Raw genomic sequence first — 22121 nt, 5'->3', positions numbered from 1 at the left:
TTTTTTTTTTCCACTGCTAAGTTAACAGTGCTTTTGTATCTTTCAGGCAAGAAGAAATTACTCAAAGAAACTGTGAAGTACAGTACTCAGTTGTGCTGAGCTTTTGGCTAAGCTGTTCAAGCCAAAATGGCTGTGGAATCTAGAGCAGTTTCAACCCTGGTACCTCAGAATCCTCAGGAACAAGAACTAATACTAGTGAAAGTAGAAGAAAGCTTTTCCTGGGGTCAGAAGTTTAAGCAGAGTGCGAGTACCCGATCCTGCCAAGAGTTGTTTCGCCAGCAATTCAGGAAGTTTTGCTACCAGGAGACACCTGGACCCCGGGAAGCTCTGGGCAGACTCCAGGAGCTTTGCTATCAGTGGCTCATGCCAGAGTTGCACACGAAGGAGCAGATCCTGGAACTGCTGGTGCTGGAGCAGTTCCTGAGCATCCTGCCTGAGGAGCTGCAGATCTGGGTTCAGCAACATAGCCCAACAAGCGGCGAGGAAGCTGTGACCCTACTGGAAGATTTGGAGAGGGAATTTGATGATCCAGGGCAGCAGGTGGGAACAGGGAGATGTGGTATGTTGTGGGAAGAGAAATTTACAGACTGATGCATGTAGCATCCTCATAGCAGTGGGATGAAAATTTGTCTCTACTGAACCATACCTTGAAGTGACTACTGTGCCCATACCTATCCCTGTCCTTAAATAGGTCTTTTTTTTCCCCTGTTGCTCATCCCTGGGGATGTCATTGACCTCTTTCAGATTTTTACTAAGCATTTTCCCTAGGGAGTTTCTCACAAAATTAACCATGTTTTAACTGATTTCAGGGACCAGCAGTGCCATGGAAGGATCTGACATGTCTTGGAACATCCCAAGAGTTAACAAACATCCCACTCCAACCTTTAAAGACACAGCTGAAACCCTGGGAACCTTGCCTTTCCCCCAAAAGTGGTAAGAAAATAGAAACTCACCTGGGAACTATTATCAGGCGTCTGGTTTTGAGGATACAGAATTAATTGGATTTTACAAACATGCCACATGTGAGCCTCCCCTTTATTACTCTGGACCAGAGGTATTCACTTCAGCAGCTTTGTATTTACTAACCCTCAGGAAGTGCAGTCAGTCTTTCTTGTGTCAGTTTCCCTGGCATTTATTCATTTACTCCTTGGTTATATAACTTAATAGGGTGCTAATACATGTCTGCTACTGTGGTAGGCACTGGGTCTCTGCCTCAAGGAACTTTTACATCTAGATGGGGTGGACAAGTGAAAAGGCAATTGCAATATAGTATAGTAAATTCTAGAATAAAAGTGGGCTTTAGGTACTGTGGGGGCACATATGAACACACCTAACCCAACCTTAGAGGTTCAAGGAGTACTTCTCAGAGGAGGAGACATCTGAGCTAAAATTTGAACAATGAGTAAGGAAAAAACTAGGTAAATAGGGTGGGAGTTTTTCCCATCCTAAAGGGAAAAACTTTTTCTACTCATACACTTCTGACACTGGATGTGTGGGGGTTTTCCTTCACATTAAGCAACACTAATTCTGACACACCAGAATTAGGGCTGACCCCACAGGTTAAAGTTTCAGTCCCACAAGGCTGCCTCCCTTCCTCCCCGCCGCCACCTCCGCTTGTAATGAATCCCCAGGTTACTCACCCTTCTTTCCGATTTGGCTGCAATTCAGACATCACATGACCACCTCCTCGGGTTTCATAGTTTGCCGTAATAGCTCACAGAACTCAGGAAAACACCTTGCTTACCATTACCAGTTTATTATAAAGGACACAGGTGAACAGCCATATGAAGAGGTACTTCAGGCAAGATCCAGAAGGGTCCTGAGCACAGGAGCTTCTGTCCCTGGGGAGTTAGAGGTTCACCACTGTCATGGCACTTGGATGTGTTCATCATCCTGGAAGCTCTCTGAACCGCTTTGTTTAAGGTTTTCATAGAAGTTTCATTACATAGGCATGGTTGATTAGATCATTGGCCATTGGTTAACTGAATGTCCAGCCCCTCTCCCTGGAGGTCAGGAGGCAGAGCTGAAAGTTCCAACCTTCTAATCATATAGTTGGTTGCTTTGGTAGCCAGCCCCTACCCTCCAGGAGTTACCTCACTAGCATAAACTGAGGTACTGGTTGATAGGGGCTTATTATGGGTAACAAAAGACACTCTTCTCACCTCTACCACTTAGGAAAGAAGTTGCAAGCGTTTTTAAAGCTCTGTGCCAGGAGCTGAGGATGAAGACCAAATATATATTTCCTATATTATAATATCACACAAGCAAAGGCCACAAAGTCCTGAAGGTGGGAAAATACAGCCCATTCTGGGAATTGCAGGTGATTCAATTTAACTTGAGAGAATTCATAGGGGAGAAATGGTGAGACATAACCAGAGAGAAAAAGGAGACACAGGTTGTGAAAACTTGTGGGACATCTTAAGTAGTTTGAAGGAGTGCAGTGGAGCACAGTTGAAAGGTTTTGGACAAGGGAGTAGTTGATTGGATTTGTGCTTTAGAATCTAGCTGCAAAGTGGAGAATGGATTAGAGGAAGGCGAGAGTGGAGTCCTGTTAGAAACTGCTGTAATCTAAATGGCCACAGTGAATAAATTAAGATGTATTACAGTGAGAGATGGGGACAATCAAAGCTGTCTCTTGACCAGCATTTTAAGTTGCATTGCAGTAGCTGGTCATGGTTAAAAGTGGAGAATGTGGGAAAGGAGTTGAGGATGATACTCAGGTTTTAGTCTTGAACAGCTTGGTTAATGATGGTGCTATTCATGTAAATGCGAAAATATAAGGGAAAAAAATATACCTGATGATGTGTTTAGCCATTTGGGGGCTTGTGAGATATTCACAAGTAATATCCCAGTTAACACTGGATATGATAGTCTAGAGTTTAATAGGGAGAACTGGGATAGAACTGGGGACCTGGGGAGACATTAGCTTATAACATAAGTAGTGATTGAAACCTGGGTGGTAGACAGTTTGTAGAGCGAGGACACATGAGAACCCAGAACAGCACCTGAAGGACCTTGTGTTTGAGTGATTGACCTTGAATCTAAGGAACAGCCCCCAGAAATCAGACTAACATAACCGGAAGAGAAATGTCTCTAGAGGAAGGTGTGGTCCCAGTGTCAGTGCTACAGGGAAGCCAACTAAATCAGATCCAGAAAGTATTTACTGGATTACACATCTATGACGTTGGTGACCTTGATGAGAGTAGCATGGTGGGGAGGGGGGTGCACAGGTGAGGCAGAAACCAGATTGCAGAACAGAGATGAGTAAGGCTAACTCTTTCAAGAAGCTTTACTCTGTGGGCACCTGGGTGGCTCAGTTGGCTGGGCATCCAACTCTTGATTTCGGCTCAGGTCATGATCTTGCAGTTCATGAGATTGAGCCCTGCGTGGGGCTCTGCTCTGAACGTGTAGGCTGCCTGGGATTCTCTCTCTCCCTCTCCCACTGCCTCTCCCCTGCTCATGCGCATGTGTGTGCAAGTGCTCCCTCTCTCGCTGTCTCTGTCTCTTTAAATAAAAAGAAGCAGCATCAGCTTTACACCGAATGGAAGTGAGGTTGCATGAAGGAGATGTGTAGGCAAGGGGCTTGATTTGAAAAAGATGAGAGGGGCGCCTGGGTGGCTCAGTCGGTTAAGCGTCCGACTTCAGCTCAGGTCTTCAGCTCAGGTCACGATCTCGCAGTCTGTGAGTTCGAGCCCCGCGTCGGGCTCTGGGCTGATGGCCCAGAGCCTGGAGCCTGCTTCCGATTCTGTGTCTCCCCCTCTCTCTGCCCCTCCCCCGTTCATGCTCTGTCTGTCTGAAAAATAAATAAAAAACGTTAAAAAAAATAATAAAAAAAAAAAGAAAAAGATGAGAAATTTGGGCTTGTTTAAATGGTGATGAATGGGAGTCAGCAGATAAAGAGGTTGAAAATAATAGGAAAGGAATAGTAGGTAATTGATCAATTGAAGTTTCAGAGGAAGTAGGAAAGAATAAACTTCAAAGTGTAGATATAGGCGTTAGTTACTCGAAAGGAGGAGGGAGGGACCCTAGTATGGCCCGTTAAAGAAAGATATATGTGGACAGTGACCTCTTTTGTAAGGAGAAGCCTGTATTTCCTCTCACATGGAAAGTAGGTATTGAGAGTGACTGGAGAAATAAAACAGTCTGTTTTTTGCTATTATCGTTTCAGATTGTGAGAACAGTGAAACAGCAACAAAGAAGGACATTTCAGGAGAAAAGTCACAAGGACTTCCCCAGGAACCTTCATCTGGAGGAATTAGTGAACCTGAAAGCAATTTAGAGTGGCAACAAGGAAATGCTACAGGGGAGAAGTTAAGAAGATCCCCTTCCCAAGGGGACAGCTTTAGTCAAGTAATCTTCACACACAAATCTCTGGGAAAGAGAGACCATCATGAGCCTCAAAGCAGCTTGATTCTAAGTACAAACTCTATAACTTATCAGAAAGTTCCTACAGAAGAGAGACCTTATAGATGTGATGTATGTGGGCACAGCTTCAAGCAGCATTCCTCTCTAACACAACATCAGAGAATCCATACTGGAGAAAAGCCCTATAAATGTAACCAGTGTGGAAAGGCTTTTAGTTTGAGGTCATATCTTATTATTCACCAGAGAATTCACAGCGGTGAGAAGGCATATGAATGTAGTGAATGTGGGAAAGCCTTCAATCAGAGCTCAGCCCTCATTAGACATCGCAAAATTCATACTGGTGAGAAAGCTTGTAAATGTAACGAATGTGGCAAAGCATTCAGTCAAAGTTCATATCTCATTATACATCAAAGAATTCACACTGGCGAGAAACCCTATGAGTGTAATGAGTGTGGGAAAACCTTTAGCCAAAGCTCAAAGCTTATTAGACACCAGCGAATTCATACAGGAGAGAGACCTTATGAATGTAATGAATGTGGAAAAGCTTTCAGGCAGAGTTCAGAACTGATAACCCATCAGAGAATACATAGTGGGGAGAAACCCTATGAATGTAATGAGTGTGGAAAAGCTTTCAGTCTGAGCTCAAACCTCATCAGACATCAGAGAATTCATAGTGGAGAGGAACCTTACCAGTGTAATGAATGTGGCAAAACTTTCAAAAGGAGCTCAGCCCTTGTTCAGCATCAGAGAATCCATTCTGGGGATGAAGCTTATATATGTAATGAATGTGGGAAGGCTTTCAGGCACAGATCAGTCCTCATGCGCCATCAGAGAGTCCACACTGTAAAGTAACTTGTGAATACAAGGAATGTTGTAAATATTTTGGTCAGATTTACATCTTTGTTAGTTGAAAGGGTTTACTTTGGAACAAGACTCCAGACTGGTAAACTACCAGATCTTGAGTCATTCTGACTTAAAGCAGCACTTCTCAATGCTACTGCAAATTGTCCTTTGAAAGCTTTTCCTGTGACTAATCAGAACAGCAGATGGAAGAATCACTGCTTCCAGCTTTTCTCTTACTATTAGGAATACTCAGGAGATAAGAAAAATGGGAATATAACATTGAAACCTCATTTTCCACGAGAATGTCACAAAGAGGGTACAGCAACCCAGGCTGTGTCACTGCACCTGATTGTCCACATACCAGGTTTGGGATATGGTGTGGACAATATGAGGGACGTTTTGTCTCAGGAATACAAAAAATTTACTGACCAATTAAGAACAATGACAGGGCAGCAAGACAGATGGGGAAATAGTTCATCAGTGACTTACTGAGCCTGTGACAGCCCAGAAATGAGGTAGTGAAAGAATCCAAACTAATGTATCCAACAGCTATTTTTTGAGGGCCTGCTTTGTGCCAGGCACTAGGAATACAGTGGGAAAGAAGATAGTCTGCACAGTTTAATGGACAAGGAAGACAGGCAGTGATATGGTATAATCACTGCTGTGGGGCATTAGGAGTACCTGACTCAACCTTGGATCAGGGAAAGTTTCTGAGAAAAACGATGAAGGATGAATAGAAGTTAGCCAGGAAAGTAGGCAGGCAGGCCAGGGAACAATATGCCCAGTAGAGGGAACAATAGACGAAGGTCGGGAAGAATGTCTGGCATATCTGAGAAATGAAAAGGCTGTTATGTGTAGAGCATTCCTGTTGAGTTCCTTTTGGGGTGGAGTCATGTCTGTTAAGCATGGATGTAGCCACAACCTGGTGAGCAGTGCTGGTAGTAAAACAGGAGCCAGTGGAGAAGCTTCTGTTACTGGACAAAACCTGGAGTTCTTGGACCACAGGGTAGAGGGAGCTGTCTTGGGCTTGTGTGAGCTGGGGGAAAGGGTTAATAACTATAGTTTCCTGGCCTGTAGGTTAAACTAGACCTTGGGGGTGGGTGGGGTCAGAAAGAGCCTAGCCTAGTGGTTAAGAGGTTAAGCATCTGTTGGGAGTCCTGAATCTTCCCTTTCCTAAACAGAGGACTCCTGGTTCTTAAGACTGTCAGAGCTGCTGTCTGTGTCCTGCTAACTCCCAAGGCTCTGGGTCAGTAGTTGCTATGGCTACCACGTTTGTTTCTGGGGCTACACCCCCACATTTCTAGTGTACTCCCTTGGCTCAGGTGCTAAAAAACGTTGTCAGTCGCCGAGTGACTGACCCCTCACAGGCACCTCACACATGTTCAGTTTTGTCTTATATCAGCAGTATTTCAGTCTTGTGAATTTTGTTAAGGACAATGGTAAAGGGAAGTAGACATAACAGTCATGGTCCATCCAGAGACCACCTCTGACAACCCATCAGGAAACGTATCCCTTGACTGGTGCTTCTCAGTGCAATGCAGAAAGGTGTCTAAGTTAGTGAGCAACAGAAAGTCGTGGTCAGAATACCTAACAGGTAAGAGTTCTAACACACCTCACCAAAAACAGAAATCTGTGGGAATCTGGAATCCTGTGCATAAGAAAATAATTTTCACGAGGATAAGTAGACAGCACTCCTGTTGGGGCATATGTAGATGAGCAGGTAATAACCAGGAAGAATGGCAGGTGGACTAAATGCCCATGCTTGGAGAGAGAATGTGAAGACAAAGGGATAGGATAACAAAGTAACATGGTAAGAGCTATTCATATTCAACTCTTAGGTTTCCTCTCAAGATGAGGACTCAAACAAACTGAAAAGGGTAAGATAATTATTAAGTAGGAATTGATAAAACAGATTACAAAAGGGAGAGATTGTTTATAAAGAGAGTTCTTAACATTTATCAGTAAGAAACATAATAGGTACTTTGCTGAGGGCTTTGTATGTATGTATCTTTCTCCAACAGCTCATATCTTGCAGATGAGGAAGTAAAGGCTTAAGATCATGGGTTAGTCAGTATCCTATCGCTAAAAAGTGGTGAGGTCGGACTTTGAACCCAGGCAATGGGAATCCAGAACCTTTCTGTGGAGCCACTTACCTCTAGAATCTCCCCATGAAAAAGTCCCAGTAGAAAAGATTGTACTTAAGTAAGCAAATCACAAAAGAACAAATGCCAACAGATGACAAATGGTCAGCCTTGCAAGATGTGTATTAAAGCAAGAGTTGAGATGGCACTTTTTCCCCCCTCATCAAATGAGAATTCAGGGAACCTGGGAGTTCAGTGCTGCTGGTGAGATGTGACTAGATACTGTCTCTGGCAATCAATACCAGAAGCCTTAAGCATTGCCTTGTGACTTTAAAATTCTACCTGTAAATGTATGCTTCAGAAAACATCATGAATGTATACAAAGTCTTAAAAGCTGTTAAAATGATGTTGATTGATGTCAAAAGAAATGGCAGCGTATCTTGGGTAAAAATATGTACACTATGACTCCATGTAAAAATATATTTATGCATTAAAAATACTGGAAATAATAATCTCAGACTGCTATACCGGCTAGCTGGTGATAAAATTACAGATGATTTAATTTTTTTCTTGTGATTTTCTGTGTCTTCCAAACTCTTCTACAATAAATACTTTTAAACTTAGAGAAAAAAAAAAGGTTAAAAGGAATGAAAGCCCAGGATAGTCAAGAAATACTAAAAGTACATGCTTTCTGTAGCATCTGTGTCCCTCCCAAGTCCTGGGAGGTTAACTTGTTAACTCCCACATGATGTCCTCATTAAGTGACAGTGGCAGACACACCCATCTCACACTAGTGTACCAACAAAAGCCATCTGTAAATTATAAATCTCTGTTCAACTACAAGTTATTTGTATGAAGGTTATCTGTAGTTGAGAAAAGCAGTAACCTTGAAGTGGAGCTTCTTGTTCACGTAAGTGCTTCTTGAATTCTGCAGCCATGGGCAAGTCACCTCACAACTTGACCCTCGGTTTAAAGGAGCAGGGGTAGGGGTGCCTGGGTGGCTCAGTTGGTTAAGCGTCTAACTTTGGCTCAGGTCATGATCTCACGGTTTGTGAGTTCAAGCCCTGTATCAGGCTCTGTGCTGACAGCTCAGAGTCTGGAGCCTACTTCACATTCTGTGCCTCTCTGTCCCCCCACCCTCGCTCACAATCTGTCTCCCTCCTTCAAAAAATAAACATTAAAAAAAAAATATATATATATATATTTTTTTTTTAAAGGAAGTGGAGTAGATGATCTATAGTTAAAGCTTCAACATTCTGTGTTTATGAAAGAGGAGGCACCAATATAGATTTTCTTCTCCAGCCTTCCCAGAAAAAGAGTAAATAAATTGTGCTCAGGGCCCTCTCATATATTTTGGTATAGAGGCTATCCAAGGGAGTAATGTTTACCTTAAATGGGTCTTGCAGATACACGGATTTTAAAAGATGTGCAATTTAGGCAAGATGCTTAGTTTCCTACCTTTTGCCTTCTCCCTCATTTCCATAGACAGCAATTAACTGTCCAGCTGAGGATTGGAAATTTAAGCAAATCTGACCTTGGTCTCTCCAAGCTCCCCCATGAATCTTTGTTTCTCTTGCCCCATTGAATGAATCCTCAAAGTAAGGGAGATTGCCGATTAGAATTATTTCCCATGCAGAAGAAACTGACCTGGAGAGCATTTCTGCTAAAAGAAAGGGTGAGCTCAATGGGCAGACCTCACTGATACCCACCCACCCCTTGCTTTCTGATGGGTCAGACACTGTTACTCAGTAACCCTATCCTCAGCAGCTGTCTTGTTGGCTGGTGCTAATGATCACAAATCTAAAGGGTCATGGGGTTTTTCTGCACAGGTTTCTTCTAAGGACCTGCTGAGAGAGGAGGGGAAGCCCTGGGCAGTCTCCCAGACTCCTGCCCCTTAAGTGATTCTGGTGGACGCAATGTGTATGGGTGTTTAAAGACGCTACTTGCTCTGGTTCCCAAAGTTTTTCAACCAGCTGTCCCCTAACTTTTGTGGCTTCACGTGGTGAAGTGCAGCCCCAGGGAATAGCTATCAGTTTCCAGACACCTTTTGGCCCAGGAAAGGAGTTAAGAAGCCAATTCCTTGACTTCTTGCCACAACCCCCTCACCCAGCACACCTCCACTCATGTTACCATGCTCCCTATTCCAGAACAAATCATTTCAAAGCAGGGCTTAAAATTCAAATTTTATTACAATACATCTTGCATTACATTCTAACACTAAACAGTTTAAGTATATACTCAAAAGTATAAACGTTAAAATCAATTACTAAAAATGATTTACCAAGAAAGATTTTTACCAATACTAGAGTTGGGGGAAGACAACTAGAAAGTACTCCAAAATGTTAACGTTTCTGTAGGTGGTGGGATTGAAGGTGATTTCTACTTTCTCATTTTCTGTATTACCAACATTTATAATTAATTCACAACCCAGGGGAAAAAAACTATTAAATAAAATTAACATGAAATCATCTGATTGTCACCTATAGGAAAGGGCAACTTCATCCATTTTAAGGGTCTCTCTAGACTTCTGATTGACCTCATTCAATGACAATCCCCCAACCTGTGGACATAAAGACTGTCCCTCTCCCCCAATTTCACCTCCCCTATTACCCATAACAGATTTGATCACCAAGTCTTCAGAAGTAACAGTATCTGGAAGGGAAATCAGGACATCTTAAAAGAGAAATCAAACTTTCTCTTACATAGGAATTGCCTTCAGCAATTAATGGTGGGTTAATTAAAACTGCCAAAATAAAAATCAACAGAGAAGTAGAGTTTTGAGGAATCTAAGGGGGTAATTCAATAAGGATTCATTGCCTTCAAGTAACTTAGTATCTTCTAGATGGTGATAAGGGGAGGGGACAGGAAATGAGGAATAGTAGACCTTGGGAAGGCAGACCTCTCACTCCTATGCTTCTGTGAGCTTCCCATTTCCTGAGCCCTAGGGGCACGGAAAACCAACACTGTCCCTCTAGCCTCCAATATGTCTTCTTTCCGTGGTGTACATACATGCCTTTTTCCATACGATGCACCAAAGTCTACCATCACACTGACTGTTCTGAGTAGCTCAAGGTCTCTTAGGTCACTCTGGGTCTGGGATAGGCTACCCAAATCTGTGATTATAAACAGAAAGAGAGAAATCAACACATGTCCTCTGAACCAGGGTCTACGAGAAGAAATTCCTGCTTGAAAGGAATCCTGATGAAGAGACCTCTACAGATCCTCTCTCCATACCTTTGTATGTGCTATAACCTTTGCCTATAATGTTCTCTTCCCTCTTGCCTTGATCTGCCTAATTTGTACACACCCTTTATTCCTCAACAGAGATTTCATCACCTCCAGGAAGCTTAAGTGACTCCTAAACCAGGTTAGGTGCCCCCCTTGTATTTTGACAGAATCCAAGATTTATCCTACCAAAGAACTTATCACACTTTACTGTAATTACCTGTTTAATAAATATATATGTATCCCATTAGCCCTTAACTCTGGGAGGGCAATGGCCATGTCTGCCCCTGATGGCTGGCACATAGCAGGTGCTCAATAAATAAACAAACCTCAACTGACCTCTGGAAGCTCAGGGCTGAGGAGAGAACTGGCAAGGGGGCAGAATGAGCTATAAACTGATCCAGGACAGAATTCAACATTTCACAACCTCACAATTCAACACCTCAGAGAACCGAATGACTCTCAGCACATGCCTCCAACTGCCAAATGCACGATGTTCTTGCTGGGCAGAGATCCTTGCCATTGAAAGCACCACCTTTCAGTCCATCATGTAAGAAGCTCTTTCAGGATCTCTGCCCCAATCTTGGCCTTACTGTGTAAGTGCTCATTCAACACGTCAACAACCATATTTGTGTGGATCTGCTCATACAGTAAGTACTGACTCAGACAGGAAGGACAGAAACTCTGCTCTTAGGAAACGTCTAACTTTCGTGCAGTCTCACCCCAAAGCGAATCCCTAGTATGACACAAGTATACAACTCTTACCCAAGACTTAAACTCTGGTGTGAGTTCTCTGGTGCTGCATAAGGCCTGACCTATGCCTAAATGTTTTCCTACATTCATTACATTCATAAGGCTTCTCCCCAGTATGGATTCTCTGGTGCTGCGTGAGGGCTGAGCTCTGATTGAAGGACTTTCCACATTCATTACATTCATAAGGTTTTTCTCCAGTATGAATTCTTTGATGTTCAATAAGGATAGAGCTTCTACCAAAAGCCTTACCACATTCAGTACATTCATAACCTTTGTCTCCAGTGTGAATTTTCTTATGCTGAATGAGGGCTGAGCTCCGGCTGAAGGCTTTCCCACATTCACCACATTCATAAGGCTTCTCTCCAGTGTGAATTCTCCGATGCCTAATGAGCTCTGAGCTGCCCCTGAAAGCTTTTCCACATTCACAGCATTCATAGGGTTTTTCACCACTATGAATTCTCTGATGTCTAACAAGGTCTGAACTCAAACTAAAAGCTTTGCCACACTCTTTACATGCATAAGGCCTCTCCCCAGTATGAATTCTCTGATGTCTAATCAGCTTTGAGCTCTGGCAAAAGGCTTTCCCACAGTCCAAGCACTCGTAGACCTTTCCCCCAGCGTGAACTCTCTGTCGTGTTACAACATTTGAGTTCACACTGAGAGTCCTTTCACTTTCGTTACGTCCAAGGACACTCTCTTCTGTGGAGATTTTCTTGTTGAAGACCGCCAGACGAAGATGTCTTTCCTGAGAAGGGAGCTGACTCATTTTGTTCCTTGCAACTGTTCCTTTTGGCTTCTCAAAGATGTGCAGGCCTCCCAAAGCTTCTTCAACTATCTGTCCTGAAGGAGTTTCCCCAGGGAGTCTTCCTGGGGATATCATGGCTGCTGATGCTACACATTCAAAAATTTCTTGCTTTGTTGTTAATACTTCATCACCCACCAGCTTGCCATCTAAATATGTGAAGAGAAAAATACTAGTGTCATTTGATCCCCATGTCAAAAGAAATGAATCTATTATAACCAGAACAGAAAATAACCAAACAAAATAGGTATTTACCTATTAGGAGGAAAACTCTTAAGAACTAGCTTCCCAATCTAGAATTTTGAGAAGTGGCCTGGGGTAGTGAGAGGTGGCACCCTCAGAAAGCAAGGGGGACAAAAAAGAGTCAGCACTGGAGAGGGACGGTGAGCAGGGAAACACATCAGTTAGAGGAGACAGTGATACATAGGAGTAGCAGTGAGAAACCAGGAAGCTAGGAGACAATCCTGGGTTAGAAGAGAAGATGCATTTTTTTGGTAATGAGGGAAAGGAAAAGAGGTGATAGGGAGTGCTCAGGAAGAAGAGAGAGGTCTAAGACTCTTAAATAAATGGTGCTCCTAGAAAAACAGGAGAGCAGGATATACGATTAGGAAATGCATTCAGGGTTAGAACTGAGCAGAGGTAGATGAGCAGGAACTAGAATGCGTTAAGTTAATTGCAGGTTCTGGTAGGTTCTAAGTAGATCAAACAATTATAAGCAAATAGAATAAGACATACAGAGCATGAGAAAAGGAATACTCTAGGATCAGGTAGAAGTCTTATATGTTCACTTTTTCATGTGTAAATGGTGAAAGGTAGATGGAAACAAGAGACAGCTGTGATTTCCTGGAGCCAAACTTTCAGCTCTCACAACAAGCCCCTCTCATTTCGAGATTTCTAGTAGCTCAGAAGGAGACTACTAGATAATGGCTGAGGCAACTTGAATTATTTTGAGGGTGAAAATCTAAAAAACTGCTCAGTTACTTTCATCCTCCCAAAAGTCCTCTAACCTCTGGGGTGCCTGGGTGGCTCAGTCGGTTAAGCATCCAACTTAGGCTCAGGTCAAGATTTCATGGATCGTGAGTTCGAGCCCTGCCTCAGGCTCGAGCCTGAGCCTGCTTCAAATTCTCTGTCTCCCCCTCTCTCTCTGCCCCTCCCTTGCTCTCTGTCTCTCTCTCAAAAATAAATAAATGCTTAAAAAGAAAAGTAGACAAAGGACACAGAGAAAAAAAATACAAATGGCCAATCAACAAATTAAATGATAATTCACTAATAAATAGCTATAAACCAAAAGTCTTCTAACCTTAAATACAGTTACAGACCAGGAAACTAAGGCTCAGGGAGGCAACATAACCTATGTGAGGCCACAGAATTCATAATTTAAGAGCCAGATTCAAAGACACTCAACATCAAGGCTTGCCGTTTTCCCCTAAGTCCCTTCTGCTATTTCCCTACCTGTTCAGTGTGGCCTATGTGGTCTAAAAGCCTTTTAACTAGGGATGTGGTCTTTAATTGCACATTGACAAACATGCTTTTAGCTTTCATGTTATGTAGATGATGCTCCACTGCCCACCCAGACCCGCTTTACTTATAGGGTGCCTCCTTGCCCAGCTGCTGTTGAGTGTTGGCTCCTAACCACCCAGTTGCCCTCTTCTCTGGAAAGTCGCCCTGGCTGATGAGAACCACCTGGCCCAGGATGTTATTTCCACCCTCGCTGCCCCACACCCACCGCCTTAAGAAGGGACAGCTCAGGGGCGCCTGGGTGGCGCAGTCGGTTAAGCGTCCGACTTCAGCCAGGTCACGATCTCGCGGTCCGTGAGTTCGAGCCCCGCGTCGGGCTCTGGGCTGATGGCTCAGAGCCTGGAGCCTGTTTCCAATGCTGTGTCTCCCTCTCTCTCTGCCCCTCCCCCGTTCATGCTCTGTCTCTCTCTGTCCCAAAAATAAATAAACGTTGAAAAAAAAAAAAAAAAAAAAAGAAGGGACAGCTCAGCACTGCAGTTATGCTGGAGGAGGGGAGGGTACCCCAAACCCCCAGAGATTAAGCCAAGGCTAGTTTTACCCAAGACCACATCACAACCCTGCTTCTCTCACTCTATTACAGATTTCTCCTGAAGAGCAAACCCTCCTTTAAATCACTTGTACCCAAATCTCCACATCTCAGGCTCTTCTTCTGGCAAGACATACTGTTAGGCTTGTGAAGAACCTATGGAAAGATTATAACCAAGGCTGTAAGGTCATAAAGCTTCAACAGTAGAGTTTGAGATGGAAGGACACTGGAGAAGGAAGGGGCTTTTCTTCCTGGTGCTGTTGTGCTCTGTTTGTTCCTGCAGCACCTGCTCACCGCCAATTAGTCCCAGAGGCGCCATCCCTCTGGGTGGCTTCCCAGCAAGTCTGGTGTCACGGCACCTCTCCACAAGGGTTCTCGGCACCCCAGAGGGTGGCTACCACAGCACACACACCCTCTCCCTGCACCTCATGAATGGCTTCCCTTGGTACCCTAAAGTGCAGCTTCCCAGAAAGTTCTGGCAGCACAGCACTTCATTGAACATGTCCATCCAGCCATCCAGTGGACCACAGCTGTGTCCTCTCCAACAAGATCTGGATCTCAGCTCTGACAGGGCAGGAGGAAGATGTGGTACTCTCTCACAGATTTGTTCCTTCCTTGGATGCTGTGCCTCAGCCCTAAAGATTCCCTATATGTGTTATTCCCGTATTATTTAGACTTTTTTTTTTTTACCACTTAGTAATTAACCCCATTATAGTCAATAATTCTTTTTTTTAACTTTTTTAAGTTTATTTATTTATTTTGAGAGAGAGAGAGAGTGCGTGCAAAGGAGGGGCAGAGAGAGATAGAGAATCCCAAGCAGGCTCGACACTGTCAGCACAGAGCCCAATGTGGGGCTCGAACTCTCGGACTGTGAGATCATACCTAAGCTGAAGTAAAGAGTCGGATGCTTAACCAATGAGCCACTCAGGCACCCCTATAGTCAATAATTCTTAACATTCAACTTTCCCTGTTCAAGCTACTATGTAGTTTCTATTACTGATACACTATTCATCTCCACCTTAGAGACTGCCTTGCCAGTGGACCATTAAAAAAAAAAAGAGTATATTGGTCTTTGAATGTTACGGGTGTTAGAGAATTTTATTAGAGACCTTAATTCTTCACCCAAAGTTAGAAATTATATTGGAATTTCAGATTCTAGGCAGAGCCAATGGAAGAATATTTCAAGGCACGGAGGGGACCTTTCCACTAGACTTAATGAAGCCACAAATGAATGTCATTAAGAAAATGCACTATGCCAGAGATGATAGCCCCACCATCATCCTCAGTCCCAATGGACTGTGACTCCTCACCTCCCTCGTGGGAAGCCTGGGACTCTTCAGTCTCACTCTTGCACTGGTTCTCCAAGGGCTGGAGCTGTATACTCAGAGACTTCAGTGCTCCTATGGATGTCATTTCCTTCCAGATCATTCCTTGGCCATGAGCCGTGTCCTAGGAGTAATCAAGTACCAGCACTATGATTCTGAGGATACAGAAGAAAAAACAAAACAACAACCAAAAAAAAAAAACCCTAGAACAAAGGGACAAGGCAGCTGGAGTCAGAACCTCATCCAGATGATTAGAAAGAAAACAACAGGACTAAAAGCCCTGGTGCCTTGGCCCCAGTAGACAAATAATAACCCAAAGACAAAAAGTTTGTAACTTTCTGATAGCCACGTCAAGGCCACTCATAACTTACGTAACTATTAACTTATAAAAGGTAAAACTAACAAACAAAAACACCTACTTCTTACCTGTTGCCTTGGTTCGTCAAGCTCTTTCTCCAGCTCCTCCAGCATAGTCACGGCTTGCTCTCCGTTCTCGGGCCGGTGCTCTCGCAGCCAGGCCTGCAGCTCCTCAGGCAGGATGGCCAGGAACTGCTCCAGCACCAGCAGCTCCAGGATCTGCTCCTTGGAGTTCACCTCGGGCCTCAGCCACTGATGGCAAAGCTCCCGGAGCCGGTTCAGAGCCTCCCGGGGCCCAGAGGAGTCAGAGTAACCAAAGTGCCTGAACTGCTGGCGGAAGGTCTCCAGGCCACAGGTGTCTCCCTGAAGGCCAAAGTCCTGCCCACAAACATAATTCTCTTCTTCAACCTTCACAACTATAAGTCCTTCTTGTTCTTTCGAAGCATGGTAGGCCAAGGCTGCAGTTTTTCCTGACATTCTTGGCAGAGACAGTCTGAAAATGCTGCTCAGTTGAGGCAGGGAGGGAATGAAAGTCTGTGTCTAAGAATTCTGATTCTTCAGGTAGTTCCTGAGATGGACAATGTGGAAAAAATGTGTTTAGAATACAAATACAGGATTTTGAAGACCAGCTGCCAGACAGCGTAGTAATGAAAAGTGACTAAAAGGGAGTTTCCATATAAACAATATAGGGATGCCTGGCTGGCTCAGTAGAGCATGCAACTCTTGATCTCAGGGTCATGAGTTTGAATACCATGTTGGACATGGAGCCTACTTAAAACATAAAAATAAAATAAATAATACAAATAAATAAACAATACATTAATGGTGATTCAGGACTTTTTCAAGACATGAAATAGAAAATTTAAGAATCACCAAAATCAACTCAGCCTTTGGAAATAATGCTAGGGTTAACACTGGGGATAATAGTCCTCTTAGATCATGGAAAGCAGGAAAAACACTATGGTATATTATTACTTCTTAGAATAATAATCACCATTTTATTGAGTACTTACTAGATGCCAAACATTAGCTGGGTATTTAACATAAATTTATTTAATTTCCCTAATAATTCTATTAAGGACAATCATAATGTGCTCATTTCTAAATGAGGCTACTGAGAAGCATAAGCTGACCAAAAAGACAGGTAGCCCGTAAGCAAGAGAACCAGATTCTCCAACAAGAGTACTGAGCTCTATTAGCCGTGGGGTCTCCCCCAAAGAAGGGAATTTGCACTTAATAAACACCTATTGGGGCACCTGGGTGGCTCATTCGATTAAGCAATTAAGTGTCTGACTTCGGCTCAGGTCATGATCTCACAGTTTGTAGGGTTGAGCTGTGTTGACAGCTGTGCTGACAGCTCAGAACCTGGAGCCTGCTTCAGATTCTGTGTCTCCCTCTTCTCTCTGCCCCTCTCCTGCTCGTGCTCTGTCGGTCTCATTCTCTCTTAAAAATAAATAAACATTAAAAAATTAAAAAAAAAATAGGGGCACCTGGGTGGCTCAGTCGGTTAAGCTTCCGACTCTTGACTTTGGCTCAGGTCATGATCTCACAGTTCGTGAGTTCCAGCCCTGCATCAAGCTCTGAGCTGAAAGCACAGAGCCTGCTTGGGATTTTTCTCTCCCTCTCCCTCTGCCCACCCCCCTTCCCCCAGCTTGCTCGCTCTCTCTCTCTCTCAAAAAATAAATAAATAAACATTTTAAAAAATCTACCTTTCATGGGCGGGGCACTTTACAGATACTATTTTATTGGGGTTTAACAATAATACTATGTGATAAGTATTATCATCCCCATTTTACTGATGAGGAAACTGAGATTTTTAAAAGTTAAGCAATTTAGGAGCGACTGGGTGGCTCAGTTGGTTGAGTATTCAACTCTTGATTTTGGCTTGGGTCATGATCCCAGGGTCTTGGGATCAAGCCCTGCATCAGGCTCCACACTGAGCACAGGGCCTGCTTAAGATTCTCTCTCTCTCTCTCTCTCTCTCTCTCTCTCTCTCTCTCTCTCCCCCTGTGCCCCTCTCCCCTGCTCTCTCTCTCTCCCTCTCTCTCAAATAAAATAAAGAAATAAAAGTTAAGTAATATACCCAAGGCCCCAACCTGGTACATAGCAAAGTCAAGATATGAACTTAGGATTGCCCAACTCTAAAGTACTTGTTTTTTTATTACAGATAGGGGTTAACCCAAGACAATCATGGTTGGTACTATTTAAGTGATTTAAAAAAATGTTAGGAAAGGGCCATGGAGAATGGCCAGAGTGAATGTACAAACAAGGAAAAATTCTTGACTTTAAGTCACAGGTTCTAAGACAGTACAAAGAAAAGAGGAATGAATTCCTTCATCCATTATTTCGACAAATACTTGAGCTGTGTGCTAGGCAGTGTAGTGAACAGGATTCTCAGGAGTAAAAGGTGTGTCCTCAAAGACTCCATAGTGTGGGAGAGCAACAGGGAAACCAGGAAATACAGTGTGGAAAATCCAAGGATAGAGGGAAGCAGGCAAGGTAGCACAGAGAAAGACAACTAAGACCAGGAAGACCTGCCTGCCTGGGAGAGACATGTCAGCAGTCTGATAAGAGTAAGCCAGGTGAAAATGTAAAGTAAGGTCATTCAGGCAAAGACAACAGTCGGTAGAAGATATGGCCCACTGAGGAAACTGCAGGTGTTTTAGGAAGGCCAGACTAGTGGTTGTCTCCTCTGGCTCAGAATCAGCCATGGAGCATGGACCCCACAACAGACTTCCTGAGTCAGAATCTCTGTGGGTAAGGTTTCAATAAGTGCCCCCAAATGCTTCTGATGTGAAGCCACGGTAAAAAAAAACAAAAACAAAAACAAAAACAAAAACAAAAACAAAAACAAAAACACAGCCAGAAAGCCTGGGGCATAGTTAAGAAATAGTGAGAAAGGAGATACCTATGGTCTGACAGGTTGCATTGCAGAGTTTGAAGTTGATCCCCACAGCCACGGGGATGGCTGGAGCGTCTGTCTGCCCACTCAAGAAGGAGTACAGAGAAGAGACAGAAAGCGGTCTGTTGCCACCACTTGGGCAAGGAGGGCCCGAGCTATGGGAGCCAAAGGTAAAGACAGATTTGACAGGAATTAGACACACACTGGATAAGGGTTTGGAAGAGAAAGGAGTCAAGAACTTGGATTTTTGGCTGGTGCTGGTGACTGAAATGATTTCTTGAGGTATTTATGACAAAATTCAGTCTGAGATACCTACAAAGCAGCGTTCCTAAACTGTGTTTTTTCCATATACACCTAAACAGAGAAACTCAGGAATATTTTTCCTGTTAATTTTTTTAGTATTTGAAAAATACTAAACACATTTGTTTAGTTATCATGTGACGACTGACATTTAAAAAATCCCCTAGCGATGCATCATCAGATCTGTGCATCACTGTGTACATAGCATTTACCAAGGGTTGCATCCTTTACTTAATGACCACTGGTCTAAGTCATGGATCTTGCCCCTTAATTTCAACATGTTTATGATACTATTAAATTTCTGTTATAAATATTATGCTCCTCTACACAGAGTTCCATAGGTTAGCCCTTAAGTCTACCACTGTTTTCACTGTCTCCCAGGCATCTCTACTCTGGATCTCTCAGCTGAGCACCAGCCCTATTTATTCAGTTTCTCACTCCCATAATGCCTCTTGAATTTCTCAAAAGGACCTCAGACAGCACATTCATGACCAATTGATGATTCCTCCCACTCCAAATCTGCTCCTCTCCCAGTGGCCCCCTCTCAGGAAGTAGGAACATCCACCTGGCTGCACTTCTAGAAACCTGAAAGCATCCCTAACACCTCCTTCCCGTGTTTAATGCAAATTAAGCCCTCTTGATTTTATTGCCTATCTCCAGAATCTGCCCCTCCCCATCTCTGCCACCACGATCTTCATGCCAACAACCATCCTCTCACACCATACAGTGACACACAGTATACTTATACTGTAACCAGACAACCTTTTCAAATTGCAAATCTGATCCTGTTCCTCTGACCAGTTTTTTTAAAAAGCAAAAACAGAAGCAAAAACAAAACCTTTAGCCAATCTCTTTGATTATACTCATCTCATTTACAGATGCCCGAGATGGAACCCCAGCCTGAGTCAGAACCTCCTACATGGGGCTTTATATTTGTAAAACATTCTGCAAGTAATTCAGATGTGCAGGCAGGGTTGGGTTAGTCAAGGAGGCATAAGAGATACAGTTAAAGAGAATTTTGATCCTTTCCCTCAGAGCACTTCTCTCATTTTGTCCATTTATATGCTTTAGTGGGACTATTGGGTTAATGCCTATCTTCTCCACGATTAAAACTGTAAGTTACATCAACATTTTTGCTCACCATTTTATCACTATCACTCAATCCAATGCACAGTACAGAATATGTATATGTATATATATATCCACATATATATTCATATATATCCATATATATTCATATATATCCATATATATCCATATATATCCATATATATCCATATATATCCATATATATTCATATATATTTATATATATGAATATATATCCATATATATTTATATATATACTCATATATATTTATATATATGAATATATATCCATATATATTTATATATATACTCATATATATTCATATATATATTCATATATTCATATATATACTCATATATATTCATATATATATTCATATATTCATATATATACTCATATATATTCATATATATTCATATATCTATATATATAAATGACTACTACTATTGTAAAAAAAAAAAAAAGTTTCAAAGAGGCAGTGGTCAACATTGTCAAATGCCCAACAAGGACTGAAAAATGTTTCCATGGCACTTCTCATAGTGCAGGGAGATGACAGCTCACAGGAAAAACACCAGCTTTGGAGTCAAGTGACACAACAGTTTGGAATCACAGCACAGCCTCTTACTAGTTGTGTGACAGCAGTCACCAACCAAACCTTTCTAAGATTCCATTTTCTCTCCTAAAAATGGAGTTAATAATACTTTCATTGCAGTGTTACTATAAGAATTGGAAGTAACAGACATCTAGAGTAGTGCTTGATGTATTAAGCGTATCTTTTTATTCTGGCGTTTTGACATCTGGGCCTTGCTTTCACTGGAAGGACTGTCCTTCCCAGAGCTAGCAGATGCCTAGAGATAATAAACTCACCTACAGGGTGCTTTTCATATGCAAACCAACCCAGAGCCCACACCCCACCACCTCCGGTACTGGGATTTCTCATCCAGGGCCACCATTCCCCTGCCCTAATTACCCAGGGTCAGATGCCAGAAAATCAGGCACAAGCCCTATGCTTCAGAGCACACTAAAACTATTCAAACCAGCCAATCCCAAACCTGTTTACCCTGCCTCACCCATTCCTTCCCACAGAAACCACGATACAGGCTCCTGCCCACTTTCCCCTCACCTGGCCTCCTGACTGATCCTGTGATTTCACCATGTGTGACCATGTGGGGCATGGCATGACCCCTCCTCTTGGAAACCATGAGTAACACACTATCTTTGCAATGGCAATCATCTCCAGATCTGTTGGCCTCACCATGCCTAAATAATAAAACTTAAATTTTAAAACACTTGGCCCATAGCAGGTTCTCAATGCATGGTAGATATGGCACAAGGGAAAGGCAAATTCCACATCACAAGGCATGGGATATAGAATAGGTTTTATTGGGGAAACTTACCAGCTAGGGGTCAGTAAAATGAGCACAGGTCCTGTGATTCTTCCATCATCCCACAAAAGGGAATTCTGGAGAGAGGTGCTGCTGTTTCAGGGAAGAGCTCCTTCTAACTTCTCAGTGTCAATGTTAAGAAAGCAGCCTTGTCATTGGGGGCCATAGGTCCACTGTTTGGTTGATCTATGTTTATTAAGTGCCAGTGTTGACACAGTTGTCTAGGGAACCCCTATGGAGAGGGCTGGAAGCTTAGATAGGGCCCTTCCCTCTGGGAGGAGAGATCCTGGTCCAAGCTAGCTCTTAGTCCAAGCAACTCAAGGACCTCCAGGGCACTTTTGGACAAAACTGCTTGTTACAGCATGGCTGTTACTATAATGTATCTGCATTGTTTGCTTACTATATGGTAACAAAAAACACTGAGTTTTTATTGTAGAATCAAGCACTGTCTACCTGTTCATTTCATCTTCACAGTCCTTTATGGTCTAGATTCTACTGTTTAACTGAACAGAAACTGATGTTACTTAATTTGTCTCAGGTCACATGGTTTGGAAGTGATGAAATCTGGACTGTTCTGAAACAAAACGGTCTGACTCCAGAGTCCATACTCTTAGATATGTACTCTGTTGAACTGCCTTTTCACATCTGCC

The 22121-nt window shown here is 42.9% G+C and overlaps 2 protein-coding genes across 2 annotated transcripts; one reads left to right on the top strand and one right to left on the bottom strand.

Moving 5' to 3' along the window:
* The first annotated feature begins 58 nt into the window (after positions 1 to 58).
* ZNF397 (zinc finger protein 397) lies at positions 59 to 7855 on the top strand. The gene is made up of 3 exons (XM_047086935.1): positions 59 to 540; positions 810 to 933; positions 4169 to 7855. Exons 1-3 carry the CDS (start codon positions 127 to 129, stop codon positions 5215 to 5217), a joined length of 1587 nt encoding a protein of 528 aa, XP_046942891.1. The 5' UTR covers positions 59 to 126; the 3' UTR covers positions 5218 to 7855.
* Positions 7856 to 9459: 1604 nt separating this feature from the next.
* LOC124517579 (zinc finger and SCAN domain-containing protein 30-like) lies at positions 9460 to 22047 on the bottom strand. The gene is made up of 4 exons (XM_047086936.1): positions 21484 to 22047; positions 15865 to 16363; positions 15424 to 15562; positions 9460 to 12218 (listed from the first exon to the last, which is right to left on the bottom strand). Exons 2-4 carry the CDS (start codon positions 16270 to 16272, stop codon positions 11287 to 11289), a joined length of 1479 nt encoding a protein of 492 aa, XP_046942892.1. The 5' UTR covers positions 16273 to 16363; positions 21484 to 22047; the 3' UTR covers positions 9460 to 11286.
* Positions 22048 to 22121: the final 74 nt, after the last annotated feature.

The sequence above is a fragment of the Lynx rufus genome, unplaced genomic scaffold (genome assembly GCF_022079265.1).
Source record: "Lynx rufus isolate CCGP_SWC_20201006 ecotype Redwood Valley unplaced genomic scaffold, mLynRuf1.p SCAF_22, whole genome shotgun sequence".
Taxonomy (NCBI): Eukaryota; Metazoa; Chordata; class Mammalia; order Carnivora; family Felidae; genus Lynx; species Lynx rufus.
Note: the sequence above shows the minus strand (reverse complement) of the source record. Positions and strands in the feature narration are given on the sequence as shown.

Coding starts and splice junctions, on each gene's coding strand:
- ZNF397 (XM_047086935.1), top strand. CDS start 127: ATGGCTGTGGAATCTAGAGCAGTTTCAACCCTGGTACCTCAGAATCCT. Junction 541..809: donor TTGATGATCCAGGGCAGCAG/GTGGGAACAGGG, acceptor AACTGATTTCAG/GGACCAGCAGTGCCATGGAA. Junction 934..4,168: donor TTGCCTTTCCCCCAAAAGTG/GTAAGAAAATAG, acceptor TTATCGTTTCAG/ATTGTGAGAACAGTGAAACA.
- LOC124517579 (XM_047086936.1), bottom strand. CDS start 16,272: ATGTCAGGAAAAACTGCAGCCTTGGCCTACCATGCTTCGAAAGAACAA. Junction 15,563..15,864: donor TTGACGAACCAAGGCAACAG/GTAAGAAGTAGG, acceptor GATTACTCCTAG/GACACGGCTCATGGCCAAGG. Junction 12,219..15,423: donor CCAGGCTTCCCACGAGGGAG/GTGAGGAGTCAC, acceptor TCACATATTTAG/ATGGCAAGCTGGTGGGTGAT.